The 14,235-nt window shown below is 26.6% G+C and overlaps 1 protein-coding gene and 1 long non-coding RNA gene across 2 annotated transcripts in view; both read right to left on the reverse strand.

The window, feature by feature from the left end:
- Positions 1-14,235, reverse strand: part of LOC126909308 (uncharacterized) — a 200,797-nt gene that overhangs the window by 173,514 nt on the left and 13,048 nt on the right. The gene's annotated exons all lie outside the window — the stretch shown is intronic.
- Positions 10,365-12,736, reverse strand: LOC126908708 (keratin-associated protein 19-2-like). The gene is made up of 3 exons (XM_050691017.1): positions 12,607-12,736; positions 12,371-12,497; positions 10,365-11,013 (listed from the first exon to the last, which is right to left on the reverse strand). The coding sequence occupies exons 1-3, from the start codon at positions 12,622-12,624 to the stop codon at positions 10,547-10,549; spliced, it is 612 nt and encodes a 203-aa protein (XP_050546974.1). The 5' UTR covers positions 12,625-12,736; the 3' UTR covers positions 10,365-10,546.

A 14,235-nucleotide genomic window follows, 5' to 3' on the forward strand; every position in this document is an offset into this window, starting at 1 on the left:
AAAGCCGCGATATTATGCGAAGATTATTGTGTTTATCTTTTCGGTTTGTTTTATTTTTTTGTTAAAATAACCTTTTGTCGCTCATTTAATAAACGGCCCACGGTACTCTACCCTCATAATCAGTGTCGAACACACATTTGTGCGACGTAAGTCGTGTCAACTGGCTGCCCGGTAAGGATCTCAACCGGTCTTACATTGGATTAAGGTAAGAAAACCAGTTGCTGACTTTATTTTTATTTTTCAAATAAGACAGCTAGGTTTCCTTTACATTCACTTTTTTCCAAATTATTTCAATCACACAGTTCACTGGTGACAGCAGTGGATTTCCCACCCGGTCATATAGATACTATCCACCTCGCCAATAGTAGATTTCCATCTTCGGTTTATTTTTAAACACGGTAAAAGTGGATTTCTGGCGATTACGGATCTATACACACACGCCCACGGACGACCTCGAGTCGCACAACGCCGCGAACACAACCCTTTAATTGTTTCGATAAAACCGCTATAATAAACGGCCCACGGTACTCTACTCTCATAACCAGTGTCGAACACACATTTGTGCGACGTAAGTCGTGTCAATAACTTACAGTTTAACAAATTTTTAAATTATATTTTCAAATTTAATCTAAGCGATTGATTTTTAGAAATTTAAACAATTTTGCAATTATTAATTAACGTTTTATCTATTTATAATGGCAAACAATTGTAAGAAATCTATTGTTAAACGATTGAACATTCTAGAAACGAGACGTACACTCGCGTCCTGCTCAGATCAGAGAAAAAATCTCGTAAAAGTACTCTTAAGAGTTTAATCCGCAAAAATTATTTGGAAAAATAAATAGCTATACAGCAATAAACCCAGAAAAAAATCCTGCACCAAGTGCACTTCATGAAATTTACGATTTATACAGATGATTCGCTTATTGAAGGACTTGTAATACTTTATACGAAAGCGTTAAAAGTGTGCTCAATAAGATTAGGTCATTGAAGATTACTTTAGAGTTGCTGATAGAACGTACCGTTTGTGGTTAATGTAAAGTATTAGAAAACTTCACCCCTCTCATCGGAAATATACCAAAATAATTACCGCAATTGAACACAAAAGTCAAATTAAATTTACGGAGTTTGAAATTCTACGACAGGTATGGAAATATCGATTGGATCATTTATTTTTTAACATTGTGATGTTCTTAGATACCATGGAATCTCTTTGAGGCATATTGGCTTACCAAGTTATTTAGATTGAAAATTGTCAAAATTACATGTTTATTATTTTGTTTAGTTTTGTACTTAGTACATAATTTCTGTTGAGCTTTGTGTACATTTTGATCAATGTTTTTGTACGAAATATTTGTATTCATACAAAATCTTTATTATAACTTGTTAAAAAAGTTATTTTCCTCTTGAATATTGTTTACATTATTCGTCGATGTAAATACTCAGTATATAAAAAACACAACATTTATTAAGAGCTAATATTTAATAAAAATATTTTATATATTGTTTGGGTAGTATTTAAAGTATTATTCACAAAATATTTTATGTTTCGATGCCAGCGGCATATTATATTAAATAAAAATATTGTTTGGTACAGAATGCCTTTAGAAAAGATCTAGTAGACTAGTTGTTACAAAAATCGTTGTTATATTATATCGTGCGGCAGCTGATCTCCGGCGTCTTGCTTTACTCACCCCTTTGCCCACCCAGCACGGCAAATCGATGACCTCCGTGTCAATTGTCATCCGTGTACAGTTCATTGTCGTAAGTTAGTCAGTCAATTGTTTTGTGTCATTTTTTTTTTGTAGCAAGCGCCTTCGCTTGAATGGTAAATTGTTCAGCCATTGTATGTACGCCGTTATTTTTTTATTGCACCCTTGTGATCAAGTTTTTCGTGCCTTTGCTCGCCACTAGTGATTGGGCTCTGACCATCAATAAATATCTTCATTGCCGTAGTCGCTTTTTCGCCGTCTGTTCTCATCTGTTTATGATGTTTGACACCATTACCACAAGATCTCATACAGTACACTCATCACTTTCAACAACTTTATCTGTTCAGCTAAGTTTTATATTATTTTTTAATGTTATTTATTATTTGTTTTAATTGAGTTAACTATTTTTGTTTTTGCCGCTTCGCCGGCCATTAGTATTTAAGGGCTCCCCGCTACCCCTTAAATTTAAAATACTCTCTGAAGAATTTTTAATATATGTGGTTATCCGTTATTTAATTATTGTCTATTCTCGTTACTTATTGGATGTACAGTTAGCCGTCATCCTACAGGTGAACCATTCTCCCTTCAATAATAACGATTTAAACAGACTTAAGGTAAAACGGCATCTTAGTGCGGTGCACAACTAGTCGTCCTACGGTCCTTCTGTCTCATACAAAAAAAATATAATAAATAAATATTTATTTTGATAATTAAGAAATAATATTATGTACAAACATACAGTCTTAAAGATATATTAGGTTTTTAAGACTTTTTTTTTGGTTTTGGGAGTACTTTGGCAAAGTAATTTTTTACTGGCATACCTACTATAGCTTAAAATTTTGGGCTCCCCCTAACATGACTTCTAAATACGCTTTTTCTATTTCTTTTAACTTAATCAATAAAAAAAAATAATCCTTTTCGAAAAAAATTTCGTCTTTTGACAAACGATAGTAAATACATATTAATAATATACTGTCTCTGAAGAAACTCCACATAATTATCATACTTTCTTTCAATAATCTTACTTACTATAATAAGCGTTATGAAATTTAAAAATTGTTCAGGCTTTTTCATGCGTAATAAAATATTAATAAAATCCCAAGTTCTTCGATTAGATGTGGAATGTGGAAGTTATCTTTGTTTGAGATTATTTCTTAATTTAAAAAATAATTTAAATATTATTAACAACAATAAAATTATTAAAAAATACATAATAAAGGATAATTAGCAGATATTTTTAACTGAACAACTTGCATCGTTTTAAATCGATTTAAAATATTTATGAAATATGTTTTATATTAGACAAATTTCAAATTAAAATAAATTCTCATTTTTGATTATTATAATAACAGAAGTTATTATACTTGAATAAATTTAACGAGTAATTAACTTAATTATTGCATATAAGTATAAACCAAGAAAAAATTATAATTCATAATTTGTGGCTAATTATTTAAAATTAAAATTAGGTTCTTGTAACACAAAGACATTCAACGCAATGTCATTTATTTTTATTTTATACGATATCTTGTTTTTAATTTTCAATAAAATGCATTCAAAAATTCTCAACAATAAATAATCGTATTAAATTTTAATTGTTGTATTGTTAAATATTCATGAATTCGATTTCAATTTCCTTATAAATATATACACCTTTAAGATTTGTAATCACACAAAAATAGTTTCTTTTGTACATACATTGTAAAGTTCACACGTTGTAAGTAACTGTCCTCTATCTCATTTTTAAAATTACTATTTTTTATTTTTTAAAAATTAATAAATCTTTTTTACTTACCAAGTGAACCTTTTGTACTTCTTAATCATAGGAGCACATTTTAAAAAGGGTTTGGAGTGGATTAATTTTGCAAAAATATTTATTATAACTCTAGATTATATTTGTAAGTAATATCAATTATAATCTGAACCAATATGCGCTAGGTCATATGTATACTAAGATGAAGTAAAATTTGTATCAACAATTTTTAAGTAATAAAAATGATAAATTTATTCATAAAAAATTACTGTATAACAATGGTAAGGAGTCTTAATAAAAAAAAAAATTCAAAAAGTATAAACACAGGCGTATCTTTTGTCGATTAAAAATAATTAATTTTCAAACATGTGTACATTTTTCAAAATTATTTTTAAAATTATGTAATAACAAAAATCAACTTAAAGTTTATAACAGAATTTGATCAAAATGAAAGATTTTACATTTTAGAATAAAATTTTTGAAGTGCAATAGGTTGTAAATAAATTTTTCTCAAACGTAATATATAACATAAAAATGTTTAAAATTGAATATAATTTGAAACAGCTTAATATTATGTGCAGTTATAACTATACAAAGAATGAAGCATTAAATAAATAACAAAATTTAGTGAACCTACTTGCTAAAAAGATCAAGTCTTGATTAGAAATTAATTTTATTTCATTTATTTTAGGCTATTTTTCTTTTGAATACTGACTTTAATTTCCTCTGTTAAAAGTTGTTCATCTCTTTGTTCTATGTCATTAATCTACCGTTGGTTAACTACGGCTCTCTCTTCTTCTGAAGATAATCGAAAATTACCTACAAAAATATAAATATGTAAAAAAATACCTTAGCAATATCAACAAATTTATTGTTAATATAGAGCCGAAAATTTTTTGTTGGTTAAACAAATATTTTTATTTGTACTATAAAAATTAATTAAACAAACAAAATATTTTATTCCAGTAACATTAATATGATACACGTAATAATAAAAAAATTATCGACTGTATTTTTTTTTCAGTGTTAAAAATAATTTAATTATTACCAGACACAAAAGGCTGTTTCCGCCGACGCCACGAAAAAAAATTATAAATCAAAATATAAATATCAAAAAAAAAAATGAAGGGGAATCTTAAGTCATATTGAAAGTTTTATTTTTAAACTTATAACATTAAGCTACAAGTCATAATGTTTCATCAAAATAGTTAAAAGTTAAAATAAAAAAACATTCTACTGAATAATATAAAACATTTAAACGGCGCATTACATATGCAAAAATATATGACTGGTTGTTTGCGTTATATCAATACAAGAAAGTTAGGATTTTAAGAGCGAAAAAGCCTCACAACGCTATTTCAACATGAAAAAGTTTCCAATCGAATAATATAAAGTGATTCTAAATTCTTCATTCCATTACCCATTTTTTAAAGTCAGTAACTGTATGACTGAGGTTAATTATCCGTACACTACTAGAAAGATACATTTGTCAAGTTTATGTTCGTTACGAATAAACACTGGTATACTCTAAATTTTTCAATTGGGGGCTAAAAGTAAAATACAATTTTTTCATACGTTTTTTTTATAACTTATAGATTTAGCTTGTTTTATGAGGGTACTTTTTAGTCCCCATCTAGGCACACCATTGTCAATAAGTATATTAAGTGATCGTATATAATGACACATTATATTTTGTTGTGATCAAATGAGTCTGCTATAAGTGTTCAACTATATTTTCAAAGAATTTATAGAATATTTTGAGCAGTTAAGTTATAATTTCCAATATTTACAAAAACTGTTAGAATGAAAAAATTATTATTATTGTTATTAAAAAAAATTCCCTTGCTCCATTAACTGAATTTAACATAACGTTTTATAAAAAAAAATAACTATCTCTATCTCTATCTAAACGTGTGAATGTTTTTCCGATAAATTTCAAAATTTAGGCCCCTCTGCTTTTTTAACTAATAAATCCAAAAAAGATAATTTGCCTTCTACTTTCCGTTCGTATGTGAATTTAGTCGATGGGTAAAAAGAATTTAAATATATGTATAAAAGTCTCCATATTAAAATCTTTACTTATTACTGCAAAAATATCATCTACATACATAACCCAAATTTTTAAAAAATCACCATAAGTGTGTTTTATATTTGTTTCAAACCTACTCATGAAAAGTTCTGCTAACAATGGTGATAGCGAATTTCCCATTGCTGTGCCCTCAGTTTGCTCAAAAAAATTATTTTGAAACTGAAAAACATTTTGACTCTACATAATTTTGTTAAATTAATCAGTTCATTTATTATATCCTGTTCTATGTTTTGTTCCTTTAGCCAGTCTTTAAGAAAATCAATTGTTATATTTATTGGAATATTCGGAAATAAGGCTACTATGTCAAAATAAATTAACCTGTTAATATTTTGAATGGTATAAACAGATAATTTTTGAACCAAGTCAATATTATTTTTAACTGAAAAGCTATCAAATTTTTGATTATATGAAAATACTCTTACTAAGTGTTGAGCCAAATTGTAAGTTGGAGCATTAATATTCGACACAATAGGTCTCATATTATTACCTGGTTTATTTATTTTTGGCAAAGCATATAGTTTAGGTATTTGAGGGTTTGAAATTTTAATAAAAAATCTGAACTTATCTTCAATTATTAATTTTGAACTTGATACCGTTTGTAGTCTCCCTTATCATTTTACTAATGGATTTTTTAAAATTTTTATATAGTCGCTTTTAAATTAATATTGTTATTTAATGTTATAGAGTTATGAAATTTGTAAGACATGCAATACTTTGTGACAAAATTATTTGCCTAAGATTATCTAATTTATTATTATACAGTTTACTACTACTTAAAATTAGAGTAATAATAATTATATAATATAAATTTGTTATAGTTACATACGTATAACAATTTCATATTTCTTCTGTGACATAAATGTTTAATTAAATATTATTTTGAAAAGCGGAAATATTGGGAATTCCATTCCGGTATAGTAAAAATGAAAAAGATTATTAATATTTTTGAACTAAAATGTTTAAAAGTGTAAGACATTTGAATCATTCAATATTAAGATTGTTGTTGATGTAATTCTTGTTTGGTATAATTTGTTTTCAATTTTTATTTTGATTCAGCATATATAAACTTTAATTTAGAATGTAACTGGTTTATAACAATACATTATAATACATTTAGTTTTAAATATGTTTATTTAGACAAATAAAGATTATTAGTTAATACAAATAATTATTGTAAGATTAATTTATTTTTCTATTGATTAATTTATAAGTTAACTTAAAATGTTAATCTTCACTTTTAAGAGTTATATTGAAGTAATTTGATATGTTAACATTTGTTTAATATTCACATTCTTCGGGAAGATTTCTTTCCTTTCCTTTTCTTTTTATTAATTTTTGCCATTTTTGACATGTTATCGACTTGAAAAATGAGTGATAAACCTTCATCTATATAGATTGAAAGTCATCCTTAGTTTTGATCTCTTCATTTGTAATGTATTGGTCTTATTTGTATTCTCTTTCTCTTACTATGTATTGTTCACCATTACCTTCTACTTTGGTTGCTTAATACTATGCTATCTGTTATCATAACATTGTTATCTGTTTTGTTCCTCTCTGTCATATCTTGATCATGTATAAAATCTATTTCTTCCTGTATGTGTCGTTCAGCATTACCTTCAATTCGAAATATTTCGCTTCTATCTTTTACTTTATAAATTATCTTACCTTCTATATCATTTTTGTTCTCTTCTTCTATAATGTGTTGGTCTTGTTTGTATTCTCTTTTTACTAGTATGTACTGTTCATAATTACCTTCTACTTGAAGTGTTTCTTTGTTTATTTTTAGACTGTATAGTATTTGTATTTTGTACGTCTGGTACAAAATTTAATTCTACGTCTCATTCAGCCTTAACTTTAATTTTAAATGTTTGATTCCTTTTTTCTTGGTTTTCAGTTGTTTTACAATCATTATCTGTCTTTTTCTTTTTTATACTTCGTACATCATTTACATGTTCTATATTTTTGTCTAGTTTATTAACTTTACCCAATAGATTTTCACATTGATTTTTTTTGACCATATTGTTAGAATTGTTAATTAGTGCTGCTTTCTTTTCAAAAAAAGAAATTTTGTTCGAAATTCCTTAAAACATATTAATATTTATAATTTTTAAATGAAATGCATAACAGCTAATATTTTATTTATACTTAAACATAACTATATACTTGACAATTGGAATTCTATTATCTGAAGTAATAACTACCATATATTTTAAGTAGAAGAATGAACTTATTATTACCCTATTTATTTACATTTGTCCCACTAGATCTAAGACTGTTGATAGGTTAAATGTTATCAATATAAAAACTTTGGTTCATTAAGTATTAGATAATTTTACATTTAAGTTATTAAACAAGTGTTTCCTGACTTTTAAATGTCAAAAACTCATGATTTTTCAATCCTTTTGACACTATATTTATGATTATAGAGGTGTCACTAGAATTTTGTTGTGGGACATATACTATATATCACTATATATTATTTACAATACGTAGACTATATATTATTTATAGTGTATATTCCCTTCATCAATCATACTATATATACTTAAAAAAAATATTTAGTATCCTCTCTTAATAAAAAATAATTATGCTGTAATATACAATTATTTTTTTTTTTAGCGTCATATTTATAATTTATTTTAATTTATTTAACTTACCTATATTACATTATTTATCAGTAATTGATTACTTTTTAGAATTATCTATTACAACTTATAGAGGTGTCAACTTAATATTTTCAATTGGGTACATATATAATAAATTAGTTTATCTATTTATTAACAATCTAATTAAAAAAATAACTAGTGAATTACAAACTTTGGATCAATATTTCAGAAATTATTAACAGTTTAAAATTTTAATTGGTGTTGAGGAATGTGTGCTGCTGCTATTTTTATCGCTAGTCAATTTAACTAAATGTACCCTTGACTCACCTTTAAACTTCTTATTTTTCAGTTCCTCGTTTTGATTGGTTACTGGGGTTGTACAATTAGGAACTTTTGTGTCAGTAGATCTAATTTTTGGATCATATTTTTGAATTGGGTGATTTAAATCAAAAGTATGTTCTCTTATTTTTTTTCTTGTGTTAATTTCTTTTATTATATTGTTTTTTGCAGCACTCTTTATTAATTTTTCAAACATCAAGACTTTATTAGTCACGTTTACTGAGTGCATATTTTTCATTTTTTGTATACAGTATAAATAAAAGTATTGAACTAAATATATATTTCAACACTAATAACTATAGAAGTATGAAAAATTTGATTAATCGAAAAATTAAGAACACGTAAGTGAATTAAGTCTACCAGAAATTTCCATGCACATTTAGCGAATGTATATAAATATTTGTGTTTATCTATAGAAACATATTAGTTGTTTGTATATTATTTATAAAACATGAAAATGTATTGAGCCTGTATATTATACTAAAATATAAGAAAAATAAAATAAAGGTTTAAGTTGTTAAATAGGTATTAAATAATAAATTGATAAAAGTATGGTGGTTATAAAAGAAATAGCTAGATTTAATGGGTATAACGAAAACATAATTTCAAAATTAGTCTGACACACAAAATTGGAATAAAGACAGGAAGGCAGCTAGTACACTCACTAGAGTGGGGGAACCAAAAATAATTAGAGCACCCATTTTATATTATCCGGGGATCTTAAATGTTAATTAAAAAGTTAACCCCAATATGGTATTTTACGGTAATATTAAATAAAATATTATACATTAGTATATTTACAGGCTCTAAAAAGGGTATCGATAACAAAATGGAACGAAAGTCGTCTGTATTCGAGGTTGACTGCGACTTACAAGTAGTAATCGTAAGTTTGACATTAAGCAACTATTAGATATTATGAGCAACCATTTTTTATTCGGACATCTTATATTATACTTTGCTTTAATTATTTTTAAAAATCCTCATGAGGAATGATTTTAACATCCTAAATATTCATAACATAATTTAAATATATACTGAATAATTCATTTGTTATAAACCACTCAATAACTCGCAAAATAAATACAATTTTGAAAAAGAAAAATTATTTAGTTTTATTTAGTCACATATATTTCTTGACTAATCAGCCATTAATAGCATCATCTCTTATAACTTCTAGGAGTTAAATAACAAAATCTAATTAAGAAAATGAAGACTCAAAAACATCTTTTGGACCAGTATTTTGAAAGTTATTAACATTTTCATACATAAGCGGATTAAAGTAGGTCGAGAAATATATCCATAAAATAGTCATACCAGTAACTAGTGAATATAAACAAAGAATTTGATACATTTAAAAATATTATTAAATATTTAATAGTATTTTCATATTCATGTAATATTACATGTTTTTTATTACCATCAAATTCATTATTCAATTTATTTATTGAGAAAAATGAGCATGTTATTTATAGCATTTTGCCTGTACAATTCATTTTTAAGATGATCAATGAGCTATGAATTATTTTAATAAAATTAGCAACTGACTAAACTAATGAATTTATTTAATGCAATAATTGCGTTAATTAATTGCTTGAATTATTTTAGTATTTAATTTTCAACTAAGGTTCAAAAATATTTTTGTGTGAACACTAAAAATAACGCAGCATTTTGTATTATAATTAGAACTTATTACTAAGCTAAAAAAATGTCCACCACAGTCTATTTAGTTATCTGCTTTTTCGAAGTGCGCTAAATATATTTATTGGTTCATGCTTTATTTGTCAAACGTATTAAAGGGATATGTAATTTTATTGATAGGCAGTTATTTAATATCCAAGTGATAGAAATAAAATAAAAAATAGATCTTAATATATAAAATTTATTTATTTTTATTATAGTAAGGTAATAAATTATTTTATAAATAAAACAAATAAGATGGATAGAATTTTTACATAATATTTAAAGACAAACTCAATGTTTTTTTAAACAAATTAAAAAAACAATAGTTCTTAATGTTGCAGCCAGTTGTTGATTTAGCACATCAGGATTACCATTTGTTGTATCCATAACCACCAGATGAGTATGGGTAGGAGTTGTATCCTTTGTTATAACCATGTCCACTATAAAGGTCGTTATCGTAGTAAGAGTTGTGTCCATAACCAGAGCTGTAGGATCCTGGGTAATTGTAGCTATTACTATAGGAATGGGCGCCAGAGCTTGGATAACCTCTGTAACCGTAACCTTGGTCGTAAGAGCTACCGTAGTAGTTGTTTCCGTAACCGTATTTGTTGTAACCATTATATCCGCTGCCGTATGAGCTTGGGTAGCTACTATAAGAGCTTGGGTAGCTGCTGTATGAGCTTGGGTAGCTGCTATAAGAGCTTGGGTAGCTGCTGTATGAGTTTGGATAGCTGCTATAAGAGCTTGGGTAGCTTCCATATGAGCTTGGGTAGCTTCCGTATGAACTTGGGTAGCTGCTGTAGCCGTTGTTATATCCTCCGTATCCACCGAAAACTACAACAGATTAACAAGTTCATTAGCCCAATATCGTTAAATAACTAAATAATTATTTAATAAATTTATATTTTCTAATTAGTAAATAAGTGGTTATTTTATTCAATTGATAAAAAATTATTTAATATGATGCGATGTAAAATGTATGTGTTAGTAAACTACAAAGTGTTGGCCAAAAATTTCAACTTGTGTTTTTTGTTCAATAATTTTATAGTTATTTAACATTTCGTGACAGTATTAAATCGATACTTTGTTATTCTATAAATTAAATCACAAATAAACCACTTTTGATGGTCATTGAAGGCCTAACTTATTTAAGTAATTTATAGACACGGTTTTATAAACACCATGGACAAGAAGCGATCGAAATGCTAAGAAAGTAATGTTTTATATTATTATTGATGAAGGATATTGTTGTTATCGCCTCGTTGCCTGTTGTACCATGTGTGTAAAAATTTGATTGTTATTGTCGTCAATTAAACTGACAATGTTTGTAAAAAAAACCTTGGGTTGACAAAAAAAAAATCGTCATCAAGAAAAACGTGGGTAATTAGATGAAAATTACAAAAAACATACTTGTTAAAGGTTATACAAAACGGGACGGCTGGACAGTATCGTGTTTACGCTGAAGCTAACGGTGAAGGTTTTTAATGTTTATTTTGCTTATTTTCTTTCCGGGCCAACGACGATGCCAGGAAAATAACACAGTGACGCAAACAGTGCAAGAGTTTATAAGAAATGTAAATAATTAGAATACATGTCCTTCATCTCAAGTTACTTGTCACATAATATGATTATATTTAGGGACAATCTTTTGTTTGTGATCAAAGCATTCAAACGACATACGCCCGTCATTAAACGTACGCATTTCATTAATTACCTACAGTCACCAAAAAGCGCGGTGGTTTAAGTTAACTAAGATAATGAATAGCTGCTTAATATATGAATAGAGCTGTGAAATAATACATTTTTTGGAAACTTTAATGCATGTGCCTAAGACGTGATATTTATTTAAAATATATTTAACGGACTATTTAAAATATTAGCTTCAAAAATAATAATGAAAAAGCTACTTTTTATGAAACTATTAATAAAACAAAAATATTAACATTTGTAGTGAGAAATATACTCAACTATACATTTCTGTTTTGGAACTAAAATTTAAAACAAAATATTTTTACTATTATTTTCAACTAAAATGTATAATGAAAAATAAAAATAAACACTATAGTTTTTATGCTTTGAATTCCTCCAAATTAAGACAAACATTTTTTATCTGACTTAGTGTTTCCTCAAATTCAAAATCGATATTTATTGTTATAACACTTAAAATTTATTGTAACACTAATTTACTCACGTGATCGTCCAGAAGCTGCTGTAGCCAAATCTGATTTCTCCTCTGAACGTTTTTCTACTACTTTGGTTTCTTTTTTGGCTTCTTCGGAGTGGGCGAGGGCAACTGCCACAGCCAATATTGCGAAGATCTAATTGAAACAAACATTTCAATGTAGTATATATTTTATATGATAGAGTTTTCGAATATTATAATTTTTCAAAACATAAAATTTAATAAAGAAAATATATTTTACTAACTTTGACGAAGGTGTTCATCGTGTATAATTTATTTTGTTAATACTTAATTAAAAAAAAAAACTCGTGTGTGAGTTGTTGAAAAGACGATTTTGGTTTAACGTTTGAGTTCACAGCATCGAGTTTATATAAGACCGGCCGGCAACCCCACCCGTTCAAATAACCCTGGAACTTTATGGATTGCGGTTCCACGCGGTCTTTTGGATACTCAGGTGTAGTTATAAGAATTCAGCGTAAGTACTTTGTGTGTGCGTACTTGTAATTTTGTTTAAGTGTGTGTTTGGAAGAGAGAAAAATGAACGTGATTTATTTACATATTATGTCCAAGGTCGTGAGAGAATATCACATGCAGTATCCCTCATATGCTGGTATACATATTAAATTGGAAATCCAACAATATAGGGATGCTTAGAATAATGTATGTATTAAATTCAAAATTAATTAAATTTAAAAAATAACATGAGTATTCAAAAGAGTTATTACGCTTTACATGCTATTTTCGGGTATTCCCAATTGGTCGTATGAACTGATCAGTTCACATTAAATATATACCGTAATTTAAGAAAACGTCGAAAATTAATTTTATAGTTTGTTTACATACCAATTATCTACTAGAACAAATCATGGCATCATCTATGCAACATTTTTACAATATCTGTTCATGTAGTTGTAGCGATGGCGGACAATATAATTAATTTTACTGCTTAAGTATCGTTTTAAATGACTATTTTATTACCTCTACTTGTTTGATATTGGATTTTGATCACTATGTAACTTATTTCTTAAATTTTAAAATCATTACAAACTAATAGAAATAACAACAATAATTAGTTAACTAGTTTCTAAAAATACACGAGAGGTATTACTTTCTAGTAAAATATAAAAATTAAAACACATATAACTTGATAGTTGAGTAAATATTTAAAAAGTAATGATATATTTCCCGTGAAATTTAAATGGAATTATTGTTTCTATTGGTCTATATTGTATAAAGATATATATTAAAAAAATCATATATTAAATAAGTTTAATGATTAGTACAATAACAAGGGAAAAATATTATTTTAACATTATAGACCAGAGTTGTTACGTTTTAAACACGCAATGATTTTTAATCACCAACGTAGTTGTCAATGTTTTAAATATGTTAAAACACCAAAAATGTCAAAATTTACATTAGCCTTATAAGGCATTTTAAATGTTAATTCAAAAAATTATTTTTACTTTTAATATCCTAGAGTCGAAAAAAATATAATTATATTTCCCTAAAATGTTGACATTTTGTTTTAAATACTTTATAATCTTTGAAATTTATAAATTTCTTATTATTATTTGATAATGAAATGTAAAAAACAATGTTTCATGTCATAAAAGTTAAAGAAATTAGTTCAATGGCTAAAAATATATTTTTGAAACTATTTTAATAATTATTTATATGCTTATAACAGACAATTACCAAAACATTTAAACTAAAAAAAATATTTCCATGTTCTTCATATTAATTTTGATTAACGTGTTAATTATTAGTATAATTATTTTAACATATTTTTTTTATTCCAAATCTGCTTCAGATCAAGTTTGATACATTTTAAACACTTAATGTTTAAAACACCAAAAACTTCAAATTGTATA

Source organism: Daktulosphaira vitifoliae, unplaced genomic scaffold, assembly GCF_025091365.1.
Source record: "Daktulosphaira vitifoliae isolate Bord-2020 unplaced genomic scaffold, ASM2509136v1 Scaffold_1, whole genome shotgun sequence".
In the NCBI taxonomy this organism is placed as follows: Eukaryota; Metazoa; Arthropoda; class Insecta; order Hemiptera; family Phylloxeridae; genus Daktulosphaira; species Daktulosphaira vitifoliae.

What these genes read in the sequence shown, in the direction of transcription:
- LOC126908708 (XM_050691017.1), bottom strand. An exon ending in AGCAGCTTCTGGACGATCAC is followed by an intron (nt 11,014 to 12,370) that starts GTGAGTAAATTA and finishes AATCTGTTGTAG; the next exon opens with TTTTCGGTGGATACGGAGGA.